Source organism: Canis lupus, chromosome 10 (assembly GCF_011100685.1).
Source record: "Canis lupus familiaris isolate Mischka breed German Shepherd chromosome 10, alternate assembly UU_Cfam_GSD_1.0, whole genome shotgun sequence".
Lineage (NCBI taxonomy): Eukaryota > Metazoa > Chordata > Mammalia > Carnivora > Canidae > Canis > Canis lupus.
This window is the reverse complement of record NC_049231.1, coordinates 21734463-21759150: the sequence shown is the minus strand read 5'-3', so window position 1 is coordinate 21759150 and position 24688 is coordinate 21734463. Positions and strand designations below refer to the sequence as shown.

At 57.1% G+C, this 24688-nt stretch overlaps 1 protein-coding gene across 5 annotated transcripts in view; it reads right to left on the bottom strand.

Annotated features, from left to right (window-relative positions):
- KIAA0930 (uncharacterized protein KIAA0930 homolog) overlaps positions 1 to 23382 on the bottom strand; it is a 41269-nt gene extending 17887 nt beyond the window's left edge. Inside the window, exons 1-2 of one of the 5 annotated variants that reach the window (XM_038550244.1) lie at positions 15564 to 15637; positions 14868 to 14929 (exon numbers count right to left, since the gene is read on the bottom strand). In XM_038550244.1, the coding sequence (XP_038406172.1) occupies positions 14868 to 14929; positions 15564 to 15622 (121 nt within the window). In that variant the 5' untranslated portion in view covers positions 15623 to 15637. Of the gene's footprint in view, positions 1 to 3; positions 250 to 345; positions 374 to 14867; positions 14930 to 15563; positions 15638 to 23246 lie in introns of those variants that run through there. The other 4 variants (XM_038550245.1, XM_038550246.1, XM_038550243.1 and 1 more) reach the window with 4 other exon arrangements.
- Between the last annotated feature and the right edge of the window lie 1306 nt (positions 23383 to 24688).

The window sequence follows — 24688 nt, the reverse complement described above, 5'->3', positions numbered from 1 at the left end:
CACCCCATCCTCCCCCCGCCCCCACGGCCAGCCAGGGGACAGGGCTCAAGGACACAGCCCAGCAGGCCCAACGCCTGCACCAGCAGAGCCGAGAGTCCCGGCGACTCGGGCGTGGATGAATCAGCAGCTTCTGGGGAAGGAGAGCCGGGGCGAGAGGCGGCGTCACCGCTGTCTGGGCTGGGAGCTGGAGGCTGGCACCACCCTCGGCCAGCATCCCCCACCCCCACCCCCACCCCCGGCTGCGGCAGTTCCCACGGAGAACCCCACTTAAAGGAACAGCCGCGCCAGTGCCAAGCAGCCCGGCTGCCACTGCAGGAAGCGGGGAGGGCGCCCCCCCTCCCTCACCCCTGCCTTTCATCAGCCAGATTTGTTCTCCCCAATCTTCGATCTTCGTGGGGCCTCCTTAGTACAAACACTGTCTTCAGGATCAGTAAATCTCTGTCCTAACCTCTCCCCACAGGAGGAAGGAAAGCCCGCAGGCTTGGGTGGCAAAGACCTGGCTTCTGCTCCAGCCCCGCCCCTTGCTGGGTGCCCGCAGGCAAGCAGTGTGGCCTCTCTGGTCCCCAGGCTCCTCACAGCCCCCCAGGGAACTGGCGGGCAGAGCCTGCACCCCGCTCTCCAGGTCAACAAACAAGGGCTTCCTCCCTTTCTGGGCAGAGCCCACGAAATTTCAAGACTGGGGACAGAGCTATGGCTTTATAAACTCAAAATGTTACACTGTTTTGTTTTTGTTTTTGTTTTAAATTAATTAATTTATTTTTTAAGTGTTACACTGTTGCTGATTTCTCCCTCTCTTCTCCGGAAAATACTTGACCACTGTGACCTGGTCCTCCTACTTGGGTGCCAGGGCCTAATCCTCGCACTTAGAGACGGGGAACCTGACAGCCACATGTCACGGGCAGGTCAGTGGCCCAACCAGGACCGTCAGGTCCCCCGACTTGCCTCCTGGGGGCTCAGCCATCAGCTCTGGAAGACTGTCGCTCACAGAGAACCCCAGGCTTTGCTCATCTCAGCCACACCTCCACCAAACTGCCCTGCCCTCAGCCGGGCCTGTGGCCACCACACCCCCTTGCCCTGCTTGGCTCCCAGGGGGAGGAGGACAGAGGGGGGTCTTCTGATCCGGCCCGAGGCTCCCAGGTCCCAGGCAGAACCAAGGCCCCTGCCTGTCATCTCACATCATTGGGTGACAGACGATGCCCACGCTACAGACGGATCCCCCGCAAAGTGAGCAAAGGCGCCCTGTGAGTCCTGGAAAGCTCCCCAGAAGCAACTCTGGCTACGATGAGCAGAGGCCACCCTGCCACCTGCCCCAGGGACGCAGAGGTTCGCTATCAGTGTCCGTCCTGGGGGCCAGGCCCTGCCTCCCGCAAGCAATCCCTTTCGTTGTGCTAACAGAAGCAACCCCCTAGTAACCTAGTGCTGGCTGGGCGCCCAGTCAGCGTGGATGAGGATGAGCAGAGCATCGGAGGTGATGCGTTGACATGCCTGCCACCTGTCGGCCCGGGCAAGAGTGCCATGCGGGTTGTTGCCTTCAGCTGTCTCGGAGCCCTGTCACACTGCCTCCTGCACAGAGCACACCGACCCCCAAGAGGTTCAAGGACGCGCTCAAGTTCGCAGTGTTAGAGCCTGCTGAGGCCCTCAGACCCGACAGACCCCGCACTCAGGCTCGGCAACCTGGCGACACGAAGGGGCCAGATGCTCAGCACAAACTGCCTGTGAGCAGCTGCCCTGGCCTGGAGTGCAGTGGACGAGACGGCCTCCCGGCCTGGGAACAAGGGGCCTGGGTTCAGGAGTGAAGTTCTGGACGTGGCACAAGATATGCACCGGACTGCTCTCTATTATCCTTCGCGCCCAGCAGGGGCCACTCGAGGTCCCATTTCCCTGCTTTACGGTGCTAAGAAGGATTTCCCCACAGTTCATCCACCCGGGTCCCTGAGGAAAATGTCCAGGCCCAGGACCCTGACCCAGGCCACCCTCCCAGGGTCCCCCACCCTCTCTGGGTGACACCCACACAAGATCTGAGAGGGGCCGGTGCCAGGCCTGGGCTGGTTCCACAACCGCTCCCCAGCAGATCTCCCAGTAGCCGGGTGGCTGTCAGCAAGTCTGCGGGGGCCACACGCCAAGTCCTCCCCACCCGCACTGCCAGCCCGGGCCCAAGCCAGTGCCCCTTCGTGGGGACACCTGAGCAGCCCTTCCACTCCCACCCCGCAGCCCACCCTCCACACCACAGCCCCGGGATCTTTATTTAAGGACCTTTTCCTGCCCTCCCCCGCTCCCTTAGAACCTTTCCATGGAATTCAGAAGAAAACCCAGTTCTCGCAAACGCTCCACCCAGGTCTCGCCAGCCCTGTCCCTGCTCCACCCAGGTCACCGGTCCCCGGCCTGTGCGCTGACCCAAGCACCTGCCACCCCCTCCCCGGCGCGTTTGTACCTACTGCTCTGCAGCCTACACTTCTTGCCCTGGGACCCCTGCCCAAGCAGCTCCGCACAGCTTCCCAGTCACAGCTGAAAAGTCACCTCTTCGAGGAACGTCTCCTGACCCCGTACTGAACGTGGCCCCAGGCGTCTGTCACGGCACCTGGTTTTACTGCTGTCACAACCTTCTCGCCCCTGGTGTTTTCAGGGCTCTCTGCTGCCTGTGCTGCACAGCATGAAAGCGTCCCAGGAGCCAGGACTGCGTCTTGGCCACCGCCAGACCTCAAAGCCCACGAAAGTGCCAGGCACACAGCAGGCACTCCATAAATGCCGGCTAAATGCACATGGCTCATCCCGATGGAACCGGCTCAGGGAGGCAGCTTGCCCAGGTGCCCATAGCAGCGAGGTGGCCCCACCAGGGCCATCCACCTGAAGCCCAGGCCACCTAGCGTCAGCCACAGGCTCTGACTTAAGAAAGATCTCGCCAAGAAGCCCTCCGCATCAGCGCCCCCTCACCGGGCTCTCTGGGGCCCTGACTCCACGGTGGCACTGCAGGGAGCTGCGTGGGGTGGGGGGGCCTACCCATGTGATGGGAGGGAAGAGGAGAGGACGTCCAACCAGGGCCGACCCTCCCCCAGCCTGCACAGCACCTGCTGCCACCAGGCACCTGGTGCATTGAGTTAGGGAGCTCTGAGCAGTAAAAGGGGCTTAGAGACCCACCACCCACTGTGGAATACCACTCTGTCTGGGAAACCCCGCACACATTACTCTAGGACAAGGTGAGGAAGGCCCCATCCCGAGGCAGGAAAGGTGTTCAAGACAAAAGACAACCCCGGGTCAGCCACCAGAAGCAGGAGGCATCACCATGGTGGAACAGGCCGGCACACCACTCCACACCAAGGATCCTCAAAGTCCAAAGCAGGCAGGGAAATCACAAAGGTCAAGAGCTGCCCTCCTGAACATTTAAAAGTGCCCTCATGCCCAAGAGAAGCATAACTGAGATCCAAGGGAGCGTAAAACCAGGAGAGAGAAAGTAACAGGTGTCTGTTAAGTAACAGGTGTCTGTAACGTATCAAGAACTCAGATCACAGCCAGTGACGCAAGGAAATGCCGAAAGACCCTAACAGACAAATGGGTAAAGTACCAAAAAGGAAACGTGACTCGTTTACAAAAATGTGCGAAAACACTCATCTCACTAGTAGTCAAAAATTGGTTTCAAAGAGCAAGCTGTTGTTTTGGAGAGGGCAACTTTGGTATTGGCAAAAATCCTGCTTAGGAAAAATGGGCAGATTCCTATAAATATACATTTGCCAATGATGCAGCCACTCCTAGGTACTTGCCTGGGAGAAACGAAGCATGTGTCTCTGTAAACGGTGGCGCACGGATACTTCTAGAAGCTTTATTCATGATAGCCCCAAACCAGAAACCAGGAGGAGGGAGCCAACGTGCCACAGCCACTCAGTAGACGATTACTAGCAGTAAAACCTAACTACTGAGACAGACGTACTACGGACAGATCTCCAAACCTGCTGAAGCCACAGAAGCCTACGTAGAGGGCTTCTGCCCCCAGTGATGAAAGGCGGACCGGTGGTCACCTGCACCCATCCTGTTTCCTGTGCCGGTGGTCTCAGCCAGCACGAGTCACCCAAGTGTTCGCAAGGACGCACTTTGTCTTACATGAATTATGCTCTAATAACAGTGATAAAAAGCTGTAACAGCCACAGCTGGCTAGGGCACGCCGCACGGCAACTCTCACGTATTGCTGGAGAACAAGAGCCAGCCTATCCTTGGTGAGAAGCCAAAGGACATCCTCCTACTTCTATGAATCTATTTTATGCATGAGAAATAAAAACAAAAGCAAAAACAAAAATAAAAGCCTTGTGCACAAATCTCTTCCCTATGGTTTTATATGAGGGCAAGGATGGGGCACCTGGGTGGCTCAGCAGTCGAGCGTCTGCCTTCGGCTCTGGGCGTGATCCTAGGGTCCTGGGATCGAGTCCCACATCGGGCTCCCCGCAGGTTGTCTGCTTCTCCCTCTGCCTGTGTCTCTGCCTCCCTCTCTGTGTCTCTCATGAATGAATTTAAAAATCTTAAAAAAAAAAAATGAGGGCAGGGAACGTTGACATCAACAATAATAAGGAAGGGGTAAAAAGAAAGTAATACCCTGTGCTGACGTTCAATCCAGTAAGTTACGCTGTGTTTGCTAAGCCAAGTCTTCATCCCTCTTCTAGAAAGATGCCTAGGAAGCCCACCAGCGGACCCGCGGGCTGTGTGTAAGCTGATGCTGCGGGGAAGAGAGAGCTTGGGCCAGATGCACGCAGACATGGGGACACCCAGCCTGGACCACGTAGGAACACCAGGAACAGACACACCCGGGTGACAGCAGCCGCCAAGCCAGCAAGGGAACAGCTTCCCTCTCTTCTCTCTCTCTTTTTTTTAATTTATTTATTCATGAGAGACACAGAGACACAGAGAGAGAGGCAGAGGTGCAGGCAGAGGGAGAAGCAGGCCCCATGCAGGGAGCCGGACACGGGACCTGATCCCAGATCTCCAGGATCAGGCCCTGGGCTGAAGGCGGCGCTAAACCGCTGAGCCACCCGGGCATCGGTTCTCGTCTCTTTTCTTATTCTCTTCTCTTCTCTTATTCTCTTCTCTTCTTCTCAGTACTGTGAACAGACGATACCTCCCCCTCGTCCCCTGAATGTCCAATCTATGTCGTCAAGCTGATTAAAGAGAGAGTGAGGGGGATCCTGAAGGGACTCCCTGTCCTCAGAAACACCTCCCATTCCAAATCCAAAGCGAGGGTCAAGGGTCGAGACCAGGTGAGGATTCAGGCTCCTGGAAGGACAAAGCAGTGGCCGATCTGCAGTCAGACACACCTGGGTTCAGGTCCCGACTGCTCTGCACCAGCCAGGCAGCCACTGCACGCAACCTTTCTGAATCTCAGTGACTTACCCGTCCGTAAGATGGGTCTAACCTGCCACCCTCTGAATTGATGGTGAGGACTGGGTGAGAGGCCGACAGGAACAGCCTTTGTGGGCAGTAAAGTTCTATCCACGCGTGGGTTCGTGGGGACCCTCTGCACTGCTGCTTTGTGTGTCTCTGTCTGCCATGTGGCCCTTGCCGAGGCCTGCCCAGCAAGAGATGCCGCGGTCACAAGCCCAGGCAGCTGCAGCTCCGGCACAGAGCTCCCTAACCTCTGTCCCTGTCTCCCTGCCATTGGGCTGCCATGGCAACAGGTCTGCAGGACCCGTGAATCCAGGGGATGGACCTTTGGGGCAGAGGCGCCCCCCGACCCATGCTGAGCCGCTCACCTGGGGAACACCACGGACAGCTCTACGCCTTGGGGCCCACCGTCCCCGCCACCGCCCTGGGGTCCTAAGGCAGCAGCAGTACGGTCCCTTCTCATGATACGTGGTGGTTATGTTCTGTAAAGTAGCCACAGACATGGGATCAGCAGTGTGACACCAGTGCTCCTAGGGGAGTACCAGGGTAGGTTCCTGCAAAGCCTCTGGACATAACTTCTCCATCAACCAATCAGCACATAAGCTTGTTTTACGTGTGTTTGTCTCATGACACCTTATCTAATATACAGCTGGTGTGTTAACACAAGGCCAGCACTATAGCTTGTGCCTGAATGAAACTTATTTTATTTATTTTATTTTTTAAGATTTTATTTATTCATTTGACAGAGAGAGAACACAAGCAGGGGGAGCGGTAGGCAGAGGGAGAGGGAGAAGCAGACTCCCCACTGAGCAGGGAGCCCAAACTCAATCCCAGGACCCCAGGATCATGGCCTGAGCCCAAGACAGATGCTTAAGCCCCTGGGCCACCCAGGTGCCCCAACTTGGGGCCATTCTAAACAGCAAAATCACCAACACAAAGCACAAAAATGCAAAATATAGGCGTTAACTAGTCCCCAACAGACACTTGTATACAGTAATGAGCTGAAACAAGGCAGAGCGTCACCTTGTTTGACCTCGGGGGAATGTACACTCACTGAGCCCCTCAAATTTTTCACCACTTGGTGCATGTCTGCAATGAATCATGAAAGCGCCATAATTTGAGGCTACAAATAAATTTTAGCAAGCAGGTGAATTTGCAAACACAGAGTCCATGAATAATGAGGGTGGGCTGTATCAGAAAAACTGGTATTCAGCTCCAAAGGGGCCATGAGGACCAGCCGCCTTCTCTGCCTGGAGCAAATAATTTTCCATTAACCAGACCTTTGAAAAATCATGAATTAGATTTGGGAGGACCACCCCAGTCCTCTTTGAGATGATTAAAGCACACAGTTAAGCAAAGTTACGGTCATACCCTAATTAAAATAGTTTACAGGGGCACGGGGGGGGGGGGGGGGGGGGGGGGGGGGGGGGGGGGGGGGGGGGGGGAGCTTAGTCTGTTAAGCATCTCACTCTTGATCCCAGCTCAGGTTTTGATCTCAGCATCCTTGAGTTCAAGCCCCACGGTGGTCTCCTCTCCACACGGGGAGCCTACTTAAGAACAAACAAACAAACAGTTTATAGCTATTAAAAATTAGGACCATGTATTACAATAGGGAAAACTGCCCAAGACCCATTTCTAAAAATGGTACTTTGGACTAATAGGCCAAGAGATGTTTTTGAGAGGGCAGGTCTATGAGATCCTCAAGAAGCAGCTCCAATGCTACTCACACATTTTTAAAGCCTAAGAGATTTGCGAAATCTTTTTAACAAGGAAGCATAATGTTGATTCCAAAAATAGAGCACTGCATACACACACATAGGAGGAAAGTACAGACTAATCTCACTCACGGGTAGCAACATAAAAATCTTAAATACAATGCTAAAAAGAACCCAGCAATCCACTAAAAGTATATCCCATGTCCAAGCAGGATTTAATTCAGGAATACAAAAATGGTCCAATATTAGGAAATCTATTCATATATTCACTAAATATTTACAGAGCAAAAGAGAAATAGCACACGATCATTTCCATGATGCTGATAAAACATTCAGTAAAATTCAGTACCTCTTCTTGATTTAAAACAAAACAAAATTCTCCATAAAATAAGAATAAAGGGTACTGCCTTAAACAGGATCTACAGCTCATGTAGAAAAAAAAAAGGTTAAATATTATCACAATTCACTACAATTAGCATTGTTCTAAAGGTACTAGACACATTGTACTTAGATAATGAAGATATTAAGAGTAAAAATTGTGAGGATAAGGTAAAAATTAACATATTTACAGATGATATCATACCTGACTTGGAAAATCAAAAAAACTCAAATGAAAACAACAGAAGTCATAAGTACAAAGTCACCAGCACATCCAGAAACCAACAGCTTTGAGATAAGCCAATATTCCAGTTAGAAAGTATAATGGGAAGAAATATTCTGTTCAGAATTTTTAAGAAAGAAAAGGAGAAGACTTGACTGACTAAAGGTTTGCTGAGTCCTTAGCTAGAATATCCAAATCATAGAAGGAGTAGTTCCACTAATTTGATCATTTAACATGAGCCAATACAAAATGCCAAGAATATGTTTCAGAATTAAGGGAGAAGAGCCAGGACAATTCAGAAAGAACGATGTGGGGGCAGGGTTCCTATCAGTATTTTAAAAAACACAACAGAAAGCTAAAACCTCCCGCCACCACCAGCCCAAACCACCTGCCACCCCTTGGTGTGGACCTAAACCCCAGGGCTGTGGGAGACTTCTGGCCTGCCTCGCGCAGAACCGAAGGAGGGAGCACAGACCTGTCACCCAAAGACTCCCAGCAAACACCCAACGCTAAAAAAAACAAACCAAAAAGCACCCCTTGACCCTCATCACCTTCCAGCTACCATCTCGACTGGAAGCTGACTCCAAGAGAAACTCTTGATCATGTTCTTGGACAGATTCGTTTCTGTACACATTTCTTAATTTCTACCACTGCTTTTTCTTCCCCCTGGAGAACTGTGACTTTATCTTTGTATCATTTGATTGACTCTCTCTTCTAACAAACCGACAATCCAACCAGCTCTTAGCAACTGCTCTTCCATCCAGAGCCAAGCCACCATCTCCCGCCTGCCTTCCTGGCCCAGCTTTCTAACCGGTCCTCATGTTCCAATCAGTACCTATCACGTCCCTGCTCAAAATCCTACGTGAGGCTGACTTTCGAGGCTGACTTCCGTACCTCCAGCTCTTTACTGAAGTATCTACCTTCCCTTCGAGGCCTTTCCAAACCACTCTATTTAAAATTGCAAATCCCAGGACGCCTGAGTGGCTGAGTGGTTGAGACCACCTTTCAGCCCAGGGCATGATCCCGTGATCCTGGGATCAAGTTCCGCATCCGCCTCCCTGCAGGGAGCCAGCCTCTCCCACTGCCTATGTCTCTGCCTCTGTGTGTCTCTCATGAATAAATAAAATCATAAAAAAAAAATTGCAAACCCCGCCCCTGCACTCCCTATCCCACTTCCTGCACCTGTCACTACATATCATCTATGTTTTACCTGTTTATTTTGTTTGCTTTCAGCCTTTTCTTAGGACAGGAGCCAACACACTTCTTCCGGTAAAGGTCCAGACAGAAAATATTTTAGGTTCTGCAGACCATATGGTCCTGTCTCAACTACAAAATCACCCAGAGCAATGCGTAAAGAAATGAGCATGGCTAGGTTCCAACCCAAGTTTATTTACAAAAACAGGCAGCCGCCCAGTATTGGCCTGGGGCCATGGTTTGCCAACACCTGGCCTACTAAAGCTGATCGGGCTTAAACAGAGACACCCCATGAGAATGTATGCTCCATGAAGGTATGAATCTTTTCCCACTTTGATCATTTTGTTCACTGCTGTATACTCAGGCCCTACATTAGTGTCTGGCCTAGAGGAAGCAATAAATATTGGCCAACTGAGCAAGTAAGTGACATGAACCCAGTGACTGATGAAGCCACGGCGGTACTGGTGCATAAACACACAGATCAGTGGACGAGCATGGAAAGTACCAAAATAGAAGACACGCTGTAATTTAGCATATAGAAGGGTGGCACTTCAAATCAGCAGGATGAAGACAATTCTCCAGCCACTCGTCTCGGGACAAGTGACTAAGCGATGGGAAAAGACTACGCCTGGGTTCCTGCTCATGCCAACATACATTCCAAAAGATCAAAACGTTTAATGTTAAAATATCATAGAGGGCAAAAAAAAACTGTGAGAGAATTTTTTTTATTCTCTCAAGAGGCGAACACAAAAGCTTTCAAGGAAAAGATGAATCAAAACCACATAAAAACAAAATGTAAAAAAATTCCACATGCATCATAAACAAAGAAAAAAAAACAAACAGTACGTCAGAAAAACTACTGGGACTCTTAACTGAGGTCTGATTTCCCTAATAAATAACAAGCCTCAAATCAATCAATCAATCAACAAGCCTCATATAATGCATACAAAATAAGATCAAACAGAAAGCAAAGGGAGACACAGCTCTGCAAACATTAAAACAGGCTCAGCTTCACACAGCCGGAGGAATGTTCTATGAAAACCACCAAATTCCACCTTTCACCTGTCAGATGTGCAAAAAAAATCAGAACCCCCGACCACACTCCCAGGCAGAAAAGGATGTGGAGAAACAGGACTTCTCTGGCGGTGGGAAGGGGATCCGGTAAGATCTCCAGGGAGACAGCAGGCAATGAGACCCACACAAGCTCACGCCTGCCACCCAGCAACTCCACCCCCGAGGGTTTTTTTTTTCCCCAAAAAATTCTGTAATCATTACAGCAGTGTTTGCAAAATACTGAGATGGTCCCATTCCCGGGGGAGTAGCCAGAGAAATCAGAAATCCCTGGCAGGATGGGCTACTCTGCGGTTGTCCACCAAGAACTGAAAGGGCCCTACCTGTGCCAGGGAGGAAGGTGGACCAGGGCGCAGAACAGCGCTGGAGGATCTGGGTGCTAAAGGGAGCAGCTGGGCATGAGCGCGCTGGCTGGGGGGAGCAGGCGCTGGGCCCATCCCGGCTCCAGCAGTTCCCACGGGTGCTGGGCAAGCCCCAGGCACCCTGGGACCTGTTTCCCATTTGCAAAAGGGTAGTTAAGAATGAAACCATCTCTCCAGGTCGCTGGGAGTGTTAATGAGCCAATACCTGGGAAGCCTTTTGCACAGTGTGCGCCTTGAGCGGGCACCCAGGTTAGCAAGCCTCATTCACGCCACCAAGGTGTCCCCACAGCCTCCCGACAGAGGCTGCATTGACAGGAGACTTTGTCGCGATGACTCTTCTCACAACCTTTGTTTTTTTTAAAAGATTTTATTTATTCATTCATGAGAGACAGAGAGAGAGGGAGAGAGAGAGAGAGAGAGAGAGGCAGAGACACAGGCAGAGGGAGAAGCAGGCTCCATGCAGGGAGCCCGATGTAGGACTCGATCCCAGGTCTCCAGGATCATGACCTGGGCTGAAGGCTGGCGCTCAACTGCTGAGCCACCCGGGCGTCCCTTCTCACAACCTGTGGATTCGATGCCCTTGAGCACATTGCCGTATTCAAAAAGGAACCCAAATATGTATTTTTCCCCACAAAAATATTTCTAAGATTTTTAAAAATTTATTTATTCATGAGACAGAGAGAGAAAGGCAGAGGCACAGGCAGAGGGAGAAGCAGGCTCCATGCAGGGAGCCCGACGCGGGACTCGATCCCTGGTCTCCAGGATCACACCTGGGGCTGAAGGTGGCGCCAAACCGCTGAGCCACCCGGACTGCCCACGAAAATATTTCTAGTAACAGTGCAGTTACTTGGACAAACGCATATGCTAGCAAGTTTTAAAAAATGAAACCAAAAAGCAGGCCACAAAATTGAACAGAAATATGTCAAAGAAATTGCTGTAAAAAACAAGGCCTAAGAGTGGAAGAAGTAAAGCAAATGCCCACAGCGGTGAGTGTTCAGGGCACTGGAATGACTCTTCCTGAAAAACAGGAAATTTTCTCTACAGCAAATCTACAGACGCCCCGTGAACTCTGACACCACTAACGGTGTGCCCGGGGTGCCCGGCACTGTGCGAATCCGTCCGTTCCCCACGTGGACACCCCGTGCAGCAGGCTGTGTGTACCAGGGAGGATGCCGCTGCCCAAGGTCGCCAGTGCTGGCACCCTCCCGTGCACACCTCACCTGACTGGGAGCAAACGTTGACCGAGGGCCACTCTCAGAGGCTGGGTGCTCTGTGCTGGGGTGGGATGGCTCCTGCCCCCCCGCCCTGGAGCGTCAGGGGGGCCGATTCATCACCGACTCACCCAGGGGTGCAGGCTGCATACCCCGAGTCCACACGAGGGGAGCTGCCCTGGGCAGGAGCACGAGCAAAGCCCCCTCACTGAGGAGGGGATCTTATGTAAGGGCCCAAACCTATGGGTTAAGTGGGCGAAGGCAGGGGAAGAGCCTCCAGGGCCCCGCTCGCTGGGGGTTGACGCCCGGTGTGGCCGGGCTAGGGGAAGGCCCAGGGCCCAGGATGCCCAGTGGGAGCCAGAGCTGGAGGGGATCCCACCTCACGGGACGGCCTCACGGTTGGAGGTTTCATGTTTATCCTCCAAGGCCTGGGGACCCCTGAAGGGTCTGGCGGGGAGGAGCTGAGAGGGGGTCTCTCTGCTGCGGGCAGGTGCCTCCCAAGAGCACGCCAGGCTCAGCAGTGGCCTCTGCCCCGCCTGGCCCCCCTCCCAAAGGTGGGGGGGTCAACTGGCCCCTCTGGGGAGAGTCCCAGGCAGCCTCGGCCCCGGGACACTCCCCACACCCCCGCAGCCAGGGCACAATGAATAGGCTTCTGTGGGGCTCTCAATAGGCCTTTCACCACCTCGTGCCTCTCAGGGCTCCTCGCTGGCTCAAGACCCTTCTGTGGGGCACAGAAGACAAGGCAGCTGCCCGGGGCGCCCTGGCTTCCTGATGAGGCTCTCAGATGGGAAGGACTGGTCAGACGGGTCCCCGAGGGGGCACTCCCAGGGCCTGGCCACGGCTCTGCTCCAGCTTAAGGGAAGCATGCGGGCTCAGTGAGGCGAGGTGGCTGGATCAGGAGAAGCCCGTGGCCCTGCCTGCTTCCCTGTCTTCTTGAAGGTCGGGGTTCCTTCACCAGATGAGCCAGGCCCCCCGGAGAGCCCCCAAAGTCTGCAGTGTGGTTCCCCGGCCTTTCTTCCCTGACCAGACACCTGTGCACCCTCAGCCTGCCACTCCCCCCCACTGTCAGGTCTCTGCCGTGCCCATCTCAACCCTACCTGTGTGTCACCTCAGCTGTCACCTCCCCCCCAACCACCCCTACACCATGCCTGACCCCCTTGCCACCTGCTCCCAAACACTTGATCCCACCCACCCGGTGCTACTTAACCTCATTCCACCTTCCCGAACATGCTGTGTGGTAAAGCCAGTTTTCACTCAGCTGATGAGGAACTTGAGGCTCACGCCTTGAGTCACTAGTCTGATGTCAACCTGCAAGTCTGCAGCAGAGCCATTCCTGCTGCCTTCCAGGCTGTGCTCATAGCCCCACGGCTGCCCAGCCCCACAGCTCCCTAACCCCATGGCTCCCTAACCCCTCAGCTCCCCAGCCCCACCATTCCTCAGCCCCACAGCTCCCTGGCCCCATGGCTCCCTCACCCCCTGGCTCCCTAACCCCATGGCTCCCCGGCTCCCTGGCCCCACGGCTCCTTAACCCCATGGCTCCCCAGCCCTCTAACCCCATGGCCCCTGGCCCCATAGCTCCCTAACCCGAAGGCTCCTTGGCCCCATAGCTCCCTAACCCCATGGCTCCCAGCCCCATGCCGCAGCCTCAGCACGCTGGTTCCAAACACCTAAGTGTCCCTCCCCATCAAGACAGGACATCGTGCTGGCAGGGTGACTTAGTACCCAGCGTGGGGCAGGACCCATGACAGCAGGGAGGCAAAGGTCAAACAAATAAATGCTTGACGATGACAAGCCTCTGGTCTTCAGCTCAGAGAACACCCTGGTGCTTTGAGCCTCACCCGAAGCCTCCCACGCAAAGACTTGACTCCTCCCTCCCTTCATGCGCACAGTGTTGTGAAATCCTTCAAGTGCTTTTACAACCCTCGGGTCACAGCTGGGATCTCCCTACTAACCCGCTTCCCAGGGAGGGAACCGAGCACCCTGACTCAGCTTACCCAGGAGAACCACGAAGGCCTTGGGACTGCAATCCATGCCAGGGTGGATCAGCACCGGCTCCCAGAGCCGCTCTGTGTGAGCTCCTGGGGTGCAGTGACAGACCCTGACCTCGATGTTGTCCTTGTGGGACGGGGCATCTTCCAGAGTGGTCCTTGGCCCTAAGTTTCCAGAAGCCATCCTCTGGACTCTCCCAAACGGCGATGCCTGCAGCGCCCCTGGGGCCCCACAGCCGACACTACTCAACACCCCACCCCGCTACCTGCAGACCCCTCCAGCTTCGACCCAGCCTGGGGCGGGGGGTGGGACAGGGGCCCAAGGAGGAGCTCCACACCAAGCCCCAACTCCCGGGGGCTGTGGCCTTATTCAAACTCCTGACTCACTGCTTTGCTGACACATTAAAACAAGGCCTGTAAGACGAGCTGCGGTTCTTCTGAGGAACCTCCCAGGCTCCCACAGACACCCACACCAGATGCCCCATCCCAGACCGAGCTGGGACTGGCCACCCTGGCTCCCAGCTCGCCCCACCCCTCCCCTGCTGCCTGGGCTGGCCTTCTCTTGGTCACCGCACAGGGTTCCCCCTCCTCCTGCCTCACCCCAACATGCTACACAGGCCGAGGCAGGTCAGCAGGCCCTAGTGGCCTAGGTCAGCCCCTCCAGATAGATGCTCACGGCCCACCCGCTCCGACCACAAAGTCCGTGTGGACACTACGACCTGGCAAGAGGACTGGAGGACACGTGAGGGCATCCACTCGCTCGCTTCACTCCTTGCTCACTGGGCCAGGCTCAGAGCTGGGAACTGGATACGCAGCCTGACAGGCCACCCCCAACACCATGCACCGGGGCAGGAGGGACTGTCTGTCCTGCCCACAGCTGGCCCCCGCCCCTGCCCCCACAGGCTCGCAGAGCCCACCAAGGCCGCTGAGGTGCCAAGACGCAGCCGCTGACACGCTGCACGGAGCAGGGGTTCACGGGGGCGCCTCAGACAACCGTGCCCCCTCTGGAAACCAGGAACACCAACACCCCCACCCCAGCCCCCGGGGGCCCGCTCTCCTTCCCTCGTGGTGGGGTCACAGCCCCGTGCAACGCAGCTGCCTCCGCAGAGGGGCCCACTCCCGCAGATGTCCCCGCTTCCTGATCCCCCTCTCCTCTCCCGGCTCCCCTCCTTCACCATGGAAAGCAGGCGCCAGGGTGCTGCTGCTGCTGCTGGTGCCAGACCGAGGGGAGGCCACTTGGGGAGGAGGTGCTAAATGCCTCTCCCTGGGGAGACGGGCGTGCCTGAGGCCACAGCCTCGCATCCCTGAGGACTGGGCCCCAAAACCAGAATGCCAGCCCTGGGACTCTACACAAAGTGCCTCACCTCTCTGGGCCTCACTGGGTCCATCCATCAATGGGGCAAACACCTCCTTGGCCACAGGGTCCCTACGGAAAGGATGCAACGCGGCTGCTCTGGCTCCCACCTTGCTCAGGGCCGCCCGACCTCACAGGCCTCCAGGGAAGGCTCCTGGGTGCAGCGCCTCCCGCCAGGGAGGACCGCATCCCCGAGCCCTGCCGCAGGGAGCACAGCAATCGCTCAGGACCACGACCACTCCCCACCTGCCCCCCCTCGCCCCCAGGTAGGAGGAATCTGGAATTGGGCAGGTGGCACCGTCCTGGCGTCACCCGAGGAGGTGGGGGACTGGGGGCTTGGTGGCCGTGAAGGCTGCAGCCCGGACGTGAGGCTGCAGCTCAGGGTGGTGGGATGACGGTTCTCGGTTCCCCCTCGTGGGGGGTGGGATGTACGATTCTTCCTATTTCTGTCTCTTCATGTTTTGCTTGTCATCCTGGGCTGACACACACGAGTGGCTGTGGGGTCATCGGCCCTGCTTGGCACCAGTGGTTCGGTTTAGGCAGCACAGTGTGGACTGGCGAACGCGTCCCAGCACCACGCTGACAGCTGTGCTCCAGGTCCACCTGCCTTCCCTCATTTTATACAGGAGGAAACAGAGCCAGAGGGAAGGGCCTTGCCCGCGGTCACCCCCACAGGCCCCCTGGATTCGACCCCGGGCCCTGTCACCTGTCCCGGGCAGCCTCCGTGACACGCTCCCCTGCCCTGCGTGGAGGCGGACCAGTCATCGGTCTTACCCTGCCAGGAGAGCAGACACACAGAGAGCTGCAGTGATTTCCCCAAAGCAGCGCAGCAAGTGGGGAAAATTAGATTCTGAACCTTCTCTGCCCTCTCCCCCGCTGTGTCTGCTGGCAGGACCCTCCGTGAGGACTGCCCCACTTAAGGGCCACCCCCCAAAATGATCACCTCTTCAGCACGTGGATGCCTGTCCAGTGACCCATCACCTGCATGACCCCCAGGGCAGGCTGCCCTCATGACTCAGCCCACCCTGAGCTGGCACAGCATCGGCCCTGGAGGGGAGCCCGGGGGTGAGGGAGAGGACGGTGGGGCCCTATGCAGCGTCACAGGACTGGGGCAGAAACGTGCATTGGAGCCGTCAGGAGCAAAGGTAGGGGCGCCGATTCTTTCAAGGGCTCAGGACACGGCCAGAGAGGGGAGGCTCCCCAGCACACAGGCTGGAGGGCAAACCCAGGCAAGGGGGGGGCCCTCCCTACTTAGCGAGGGAACACGCTCTTCCTCAGAGGACTCGGCTTTCCCCGCTCTCTCTGTCTTAAGAATCATTAGTATAAAAAGCCTTTTTCAAAAGTCAAAGCACCTCCAAAAGCAAAGGAGTTTTGCCTTAAAGATAAACAGTAACAAGGGGACCCCCGGGTGGCTCAGTGGGTGAAGCGTCTGCCTTCAGCTCAGGTCATGGTCTCAGGGTCCCAGGATCGAGTCCCGCATCGGGATCCCCGCAGGGAGCCTGCTTCTCCCTCTGCCTGTGGGACCTCAGCCTCTCTCTGTGTCTCTCATGAATCAATAAATAAGATCTTTAAAATAAATAGATAGGGGGATCCCTGGATGGCTCAGAGATTTAGTGCCTACCTTTGGCCCAGGGCGTGATCCTGGAGATCCGGGATGGAGTCCCAGATCGGGCTCCCTGCATGGAGCCTGCCCCTCTCTCTGCCTGTGTCTCTGCCCCTCTCTCTCTCTCTCTCTCTCATGAATAAAGTAATAAAATCTTTATAAATAAATAAATAGAAACTTTTAAAAAAACAAAGATAAACAGTAACAACCAACTCAACCTATAAGACAAAGAGTTCAAAAACCAAGCCCCCTCTTCCTCCTTTTGTCAACAGACATTCCTGTATTCACTGGTCATTCGGGGGAGGTAAAGAACAGATATTTTAAAAACACAAGCTAGCTGGGTGCTTGTGTCAGGTCACATGAGACACAGGATTCCCTTTTCCAAAGGAGGGGTCCCCCTCAGACTGAGCCAAGGCTTCTGCTGCCCAGTCTGGCCCAGGCAAGGGCTCCTCACCAGGCTGGGTGCCTCTGACCTCGGCCCCCACCCTCAGGGGCTCAACTCTGGATGCGCCAACCCTGCATCTGCAGGTCCAACAGCAACGTCCCAGCCCCCATCTGTGGCCAACAGGACCCTGGGAGGGGGGTGCTTGAGCCCTCTCCCCTCCACACGCCCCGGCCCTCCCACTGGTGGCCTCCAGCTGTCACCCATGCAGGGCTGTTCGGGGAGGGCCCAGTCAGGCATTCACTCTGGCCCTTGTGACCCACCTGTGTCCGCGTCCTCTCTGAGCCTCACCCAGCTGTCTGTGCAGCCACGGGGTGAGGCTGGTGGACTTCTGGAGCCTTCCTGTCCATCCCAGCTCCCCCAGGATGGGCTGTGACCCAGAAGACATGCTGCTGCCTGAACCCCAACAGGGGGACCCAGCCAGTTGCTGGGCTGCAGAATGAGACCCAAGTCGCCCTCGAGATGTAAGACCAGTTCAGGAAATGATGGCACATCTGCTCCACTCTCTCGTCGTCATTTAAATGACGTTTAGAGTTTGAACAGCACAGAGAGCACGTTAGGAGTTTTAAGTAAGAAAGTGTGACTAAGAAACTTTATGGACAGAACATCAAGCATTCTTTCAAAAGACTGGAAAATAAGACCTTGCAAAGTTAATAGTTGTCTCTCCGTGATTGGAATTGTGAGTTATTTTTTCCCACTCTCTTAAATTTTCCAGTTTCTATAATGTGCATGGAACATTTTTAATTAGGACAAAATTTGGTTTGGGGATTCTAAGGCTGATTTGTTTTTTAAGATTTTACTTATTCATGAGAGACACAGAGAGAGAGAGAGAGAGGCAGAGATACAGGCAGAGGGAGAAGCAGGCTCCATGCAGGGAGCCCGATCGATCCCGGGACTCCAGGATCACACCCTGGGCTGAAGGTGGGCACCAAACCGCTGAGCCACCCAGGCTGCCCCTGAGGCTGACTTTTTTTTTTTTTTTAAGATTTTATTTATTTATTCATGATAGAGAGAGAGAGAGGCAGAGACACAGAGGGAGAAGCAGGCTCCACGCCGGGAGCCCAATGCAGGACTCGATCCGGAGACTCCAGGATCGCGCCCTGGGCCAAAGGCAGGTGCTAAACCACTGAGCCACCCAGGGATCCCCTCTGAGGCTGACTTTTAACGAGGACCCCGTGTGGGCCTTCTCCTGCAGGGCCTCACGGCTCAGCCGGGATCCCTGAGCCTTCCCGGCTCAGTGTAGGAGAAAAGCATATAGAAGGCCAGCAAACACCACAAGGAGGGGACACAGTGGGGCCAGCAGCCTCCTGTGCAGGCCCGGGGGAGCCACACGACCCGGTGCACTCTGGCCTTGCAGAGACATCCCTGCAGTTGTGACCCCAGATCTCTCATCCTGGGGTTTCCCTCAAAGGACACAGAGCCCTGCCCTCAGGAGAGCCACACCAAAGCCTCGCAGGCTGCTCCAGTCCCAGGGGCAACAGAGGCCGGAACCCACAGACCTTAAAAATAGGCCCAGGAACCGAAAGAGGCACCGCTCCACTCCAAACAGTCACACTTCCTCTCCGAGGCACGGGCCCAAAAGCAGCTCAACTTTGCCATAGTTGGGTTGGAGGGAACCCCGGGAAACTGTCCGCAGAGAGTGCAAAGCAGGCTGTGCCCCAGAACGTGCATGCAACCCCAATTCCATGTGTGGGCCCCGGGCCAGATGCTCTGCGCCCTTCATAATAGGAGCCACAGCAAGGATCGGGCCTGTACCTGCCGAGTCTCATGTGCTCCTTCCTCGTGCTGCCCCGTGAAGCTGTCACTTCTTGCACAATTCCCATAACCCTAAGGACTTTGTCATCTCCACCTCACAGATGCTCCAGTCTTCCCTCCCAGCCACGTCTCCCACTAAAATCCCCACCACCCACCTCACCCCCAGTGATGCCCAGCTGCACTGCACCCAGCAACATGGTGGAGGGCCAGGCCAAGGTGCAGTCCTGTTTCCAGCTCACAGACTGGTATCGGTGCCTGACACAGGCAGGTGTTGAGCCAGGAAGAGAGGCTCACTGGAAGGCAGTTGCCCCCTTCATTCCTTCTGGCTCATTCCATGAACTCCCTGCAGGATGGTTACCGGCATCCAGCAGGTCTCAGCTGGAGCTCTACGTGCCCTTGGGTGAATCCATTTGCTTTCTGAAGCTTGCTTTTCTCATCTGCAAAATGGGGTGCCAATGGAAGCTCCGTCTATAGGCATTGCTGTGGTTCCCGTGCGCCTGGCACATCAGGCGTGCCGGGTCTGATGCAAGCCACCCCACAAGTCAACAGCGACAAAACTCCCCGAGGCCAAGCCAAGGAGCCAGCCACTTCTGCAGCCTCAACCGCCACGCAGCTTCCCTTCTGGCCGGCCCAGCCTCTTGTCCTCTGCCCAGGCAAGCCCTGCCCTGCCATGGCCCCCTCAGAGGCCACACGCTGCATGCACAATCCCCCGGATCCCTGTGGTGGCTCCCTCCTCTGCGCCCCTTAGGGAGCTTCTCAGACCACAACTTGGGCCCTTCCTCAATCCACCTGTGCCAGGTAGCTCTGCATGCCTGTGATGACCGAGCTTCCAGCACCCCGAGGACAGGTGTGGGTGGCATCCACCTCTGCTAAGCACTTAGGCTTAAATATATCCTGCCACTTCCCAGCCATGTGACTGGGGACGGGTCACTTCGCCTCTACACTTGCATTTGCTCATCAGGTAACAATACCTACTTTACAGGCCTAATTCAAGAATAAAAGCAAAGAGTGAACAAAACCCTCCTATGGCCCCACAGCTCTGCAGGCAGAGTGAGAATGCCCCAGGCCACCTAGAAGGCGGCCAGAGTCCAGGCAACGGCAGCTCCACAAAGTGTGCAGCCTACGCAGGGCCCATCGGCATGATGGAGGCCCCACACCCCCAGCGCCTGCCTGTCCGTGACTCACATCAGGTCTCCGGGCCAGGTCAAGTCCACACGGCGTCGCTGAATGTCGGTGGCCTGATAGGAGGTCTTTCTGCTCGGCAAGCTTCAGCTGATATCCGGGCCCATGAGAAAGCCCAAGCCCTGGGAGGAAGTGTCAGGCTACATCTACTTTTGGTCCAGATGTGTGCATCACACAACATCTAGGCAGTGGACCTCCTGACTCTCCCCAGCTCAGAGAACCTGGAGCCCCAAAGAGCTAGCTCAGCCAGCCAGCTTGGTTCACCTGTTCCCTGGGATCGCAAGCAGTCTCTTGCACATAAAACCCCCAAATGGTGCTCGGAGCTGCCACGGCCCTGGCTGCTTCCAGCAGGGTCTTCACTTGGGCTGTCACCTGTGCACCTGGCGGCTCTCCCCTACGCAGCTGCCATAAGGCAGGATGAGGCCCGACCCTCCTTCCCCCACCCCCAACCCTGGCAATCAAAAAATGCTTCCAGCACAGACGCTGCTGAAGAAAAGCCTCAACAGCCAGGTTCGGATCTACAAGGTGCCTTTCATCGTGACAGCCGAGTGACAATCCCTGTGTGGGGGGACCAGTCGCTCTCTCCCATCTTAGACACTGTGACTCAGAAGTGACAACAGTGTGTCTGGGGTCAAGCGTCTCCAGCAGAGGCTCCCTGACACCTTCAAAACAACCTCAGAGAACATGGCATGCTTCTGAATGACCTCAGCTTTAATTACATGACAGCGACAATCTGAGAGATTTAAATTCCTAAATCTAACAGGTTGTCACAGCTGTCAAGCAGAGAAGAAAGGGTGAAGGGATCCGCTGCCCATGTAAAAGCTCTGGCTTTTTCTGGGTCTCGGGCCAACCACTGGGCCCTAACTCTACTTTGGCATAAGGTCACATTTCTCACCTGATAAACGCAAGATGGACCAAGTGAGCCCCGCTAAGAGGCTGAGATTTCACTCTCCATTGACACCCTTGCCCTTAATTTACTAGTCCAGAAATTCTCCCATTTGTCTGCTAAGTGGTCCCTGGGCACCTGCTTTGCACAGGCACTGTGCTGGGCACTGGGGAGACATGGACTGGCCATGCCCTGGAGGGGCTCACTTGCTGACCGGGGAGACAGTCACACAGACCATCACGATGCCAGGACCAGCCTGACCAACCAGCAGACATGCACCGGGTACAAAGAGCCCAGGTAGCGGGACAGGAAGTAGCAGCACTGGAGCTGAGGCTTGAAGGGACACCTGTAGGTAGGTATGTGTGTGGAGCAGAGTAGTAGGGGTGGCTTTCCAGGAAGAGAAGATGAGAGGCCCAAAACACAGGGCATCAGAGCACTGCAGGGGCTGAGGTCAGGGGGATATGGGACGGGGGTGGGGGGTAAGACAGGAGACCTTGTGTGGGAGCCAGGAGAGGACACGGTAATTACGGGGCATTTCTCTTCCCCAGATGCAGCACAACAGGCACAGCGAGGCCTAGTGGGGGACATCTGTGGGGCAGGGGAGGGACAGGGCAGGCTCTGGGGTCAGACTGGCCAAGGGTCCATGCCAGCTGTGCCACTTCTTCACTGACCAGCTCCGGGCAAGTCTCTCTGCTCCCTGAACCTCCAGCTTATCTGTGACATGGGGATGATAGTCCTCTCTGGCAAAGTCAGAATCAAATTAACAGAGCACACGTAAAAGCACCTGGCACATAGAAAGCGCTCTGCAAACGTCAGGTCATTACTGTCCTTAGGGAATGGCCCTGCAGACTCCTTGGGACAGGGCCTAACAGGGAAGAGAAGGTGCTCAGAGATCAGACGACAGTGAGAGCACAGTGAGAGCACGCTGCCAGGGAAGTGGGGAGGGGCTGCCTGGAGCTCCTGAGCAAGCAGGGCCCAGGGGCCTGGAGCAGATGGTCCCTCAGACCCCTCCCATTTCAGACATCCTGTGCCAGGTGGCAGGTGTGCCTGCCAGGCTGGCACACGGCCTGGCACACAGTAGGTGCTCAGTGAACGTTTGCTGAATGAACTAATGAGGATCCTTCAATGTCTGCTCACAACTAAGCCCTGACACCTTTTCAGAAAAAGGCACCAGAGAAACACATTTCCTGGTCCATCCTTACTGGGCAGGCACCCCCACCCCTCACTGCAATGCCTGCTCAGGAGGAAATTCCTGGGGCAGGCGGGGCTGGGATCTGCACCCTGAGGGCACAGGGTCTTAGGCTAAGGTTAGTGTACCTCCTACAAAAGGGACAATTCAAAGTTATTTTCTCCAGGGCGTGGCCTGCTCAGGGGCCTGGAACCCCAGGGCTGCCACTTCACTTCCCTGCTGTTGTGTGACCTCAGAGGGGGATCTGGTGGCCCTTGGGGACTCCCCAACGGTGAATGATGGGGGGACAAGTAGAATCTCTAAAGCTGACATTCCCTCCTTCACAATGCTGTCACCCCCTCAGAAATCCCCTGCTCAGACTGGGGTGAGGGTGGGGCGGGGGTGGGGGGCGGCTGACAATGTGGCATGAAATCATTCCCGCACCAAGAAGGGAGGGGTCCTTCCATCCATGGATAAAATGATAAACCCACACTACAGGGGAGGGGGCTCCTGGGCTTCAGTCTGGGCAGGATGCATCCGCAGCCATTACCTCACACCCAGCCAAGCAGGGAGACCCCACCCACACCTAAGAGTCCCAGGCTTTTCCAAACAATACCAGGCACCCCCACCCCGCCCCACCACACCTCACCCCACAGCAGAGGTATGACTTAGGGCCTCAGCTGGGCGGGAGGCAGCAGGCCTTGCTCCGGGTGCTAAGTGGGTGGATTCAGGGGGCCAAGGCCCAACAGGTCCCCAGTTGGAGCTAACGGGGAGGAGGAAATGGCAATGCGGGGAGGTGCAGGAAGACAAAGGCTTCAGGAAGCCGGGGACGTGGCCACCGCACGCTTGCAGGGAGGTCTGGCCAGGGCGCCCTGGGGGGCTGCCCCCACCCCGGCCGCGGGCTCGGGGTCTCCCCAGATCCCACGAGCACACTCCCTGCCGCGGCACTGAAGCCCCCGGGAGGGACCTGGCACCAACACGGCGGGGAAGGTGAAGGATGAGCAGACGTGCTCGAAAGGACAGACAGAGGGAGACGCCGAGTGACCCGGGAGCGAGGAAGAGCCCCAGGAACATGAGTGTGCGGAGCCGCTCTTGGGACCAAAAGCAGAGACCAGGACACAGGGACACAGGAAAAACCTGTACGTGGAGAGCTGGGGGCGCCTGGAGGAGGCTACGGCACGCAGAGACAGAGAGAGAGACGCGCACAGAGACACGCAGAGACAGACGCGCGCAGAGAGACGCGCAGAGACGCACACGGAGAGACGCGCAGGGACGGAGACGGGGAGACGGCGCAGGGACCCCGGGGCGCGCGACCCCCCGGAGGCCCGGCCCGGCCCGGCCCGCCCCACTCACCGAGGCCGCAGACCTCCCGGCGCAGGCTCAGGCGGCCGCGCTCCTCCGCTATGGCGCGCAGCATGCGCTGCAGCGAGCGCTCCTCGGCCTCGGCGCCGCCCGCAGGCTCGGGGGAGGCGGCGGCAGCGGCGGGGAGGGCGGGCGGCCCGGCCCGGAGCCCCGCGGGCGCGGGCGCCGAGGCGCAGGCCCGGCCCGGCGGCCGCGCAGAAGCCATGCCGGGCCCCGGCTCATCGCCCGCGCCGCGCCCGCCGGGGCCCCCGCGCCCCGCCGCCCCCGCCCCCGCCCCCGCCCCCGCCCCGGCGCCGCCCGCCGCGAGCACCAGTGAAGCCACAATCCGCCTTTGTGCGCGTCGCCGCCGCCGCCGCCGTCCGTCGCCGCCGCCGCCTGCCGAGCCCGGCGAGAGAAGCGCAGCTCCGCGCCGCCGCCGCCGCCTCCCGGCCACCGCCCGCCCCGCCCGGCGCGCCCCGGCCCCGGCCCCGGCCCCGGCCCCGGCCCCGCCCACCGGCCCCAGGCCCCGCCCCGCCCGGCTCCGGCCCGCGGGGCCCCGCCCCCGACGCTGCTCGCCCCGCCTCCTGTCGGCCCCGAGGCGCCTGGCCCCGCCCCGCCCCTCCCCCTCCAGCGTCCCGTCCCCACCCCCACCGGACCGGGCCATTCTGGCTCCGCCCCCCTCCGACACCAGCCACATTCTTCCTCAAACGGCTGTGGGGCCGCCGCCTCGGCCTCCCGCGCGGTGCCTCCTGACCCTCCGTGGCCCCCGCCCCTACCTCCTGGAGGCTCCAGCCCCGCAGCGTCCCGAGACCGATCCCCGCCCGCAAGCACCGTGCAGCGGCTCTGCGGCTCTGAGCCCCTCCCATCGCCCCTTCCGGGCCTATTCCCCGCCCCCTCTGCCCTCCTGCACCCCCCCACACCCCCGGCCCCCTCCGGTCCCGCACGAGAACACGTTGTCACCTGCTCCCCACATTGCTACACTCCTGGTCCGGGGGCAGGGGCCGGTTTCCGCGCGGAACATCCTCCGCAGATCCCAGGGAGAGCTCACCCCCTCCCCGCAAAGAAGTGTCAGAGGGGGCGCGATGCAAAGCCTGCCTCCCGCGCGCGGTCCTTGACCCAGCGCAGGACAGGGTGTTGAGAAAGGCTCTGAGCCTCAGTGTCCTCGGCGGTGCAGCGGGGGTGTGTCCCTGAGTGTGGGCTACTAGGAGCGCCCCAGGGTTAGGGAGCTATGAGGTCGGCTGGGCATGTGGTCCTGAGGAAGGCGAAGGTCCAGCCGGGCGCCCTTCCTGCGCCCACCTCAGCTGATAGGGGCAGGCCCGGGGGGAGGAGCAGCCTGAGGCCTTCCTGGGACCCACACCTGCTAGTTCACTTCTGGAGCAGGTGGCAATGGAGAGTCAGTGTCTGCGGGGGTGGGTGCTCAACTCTGACCCATCTGGAAAGGTCCTGCCTCCAGC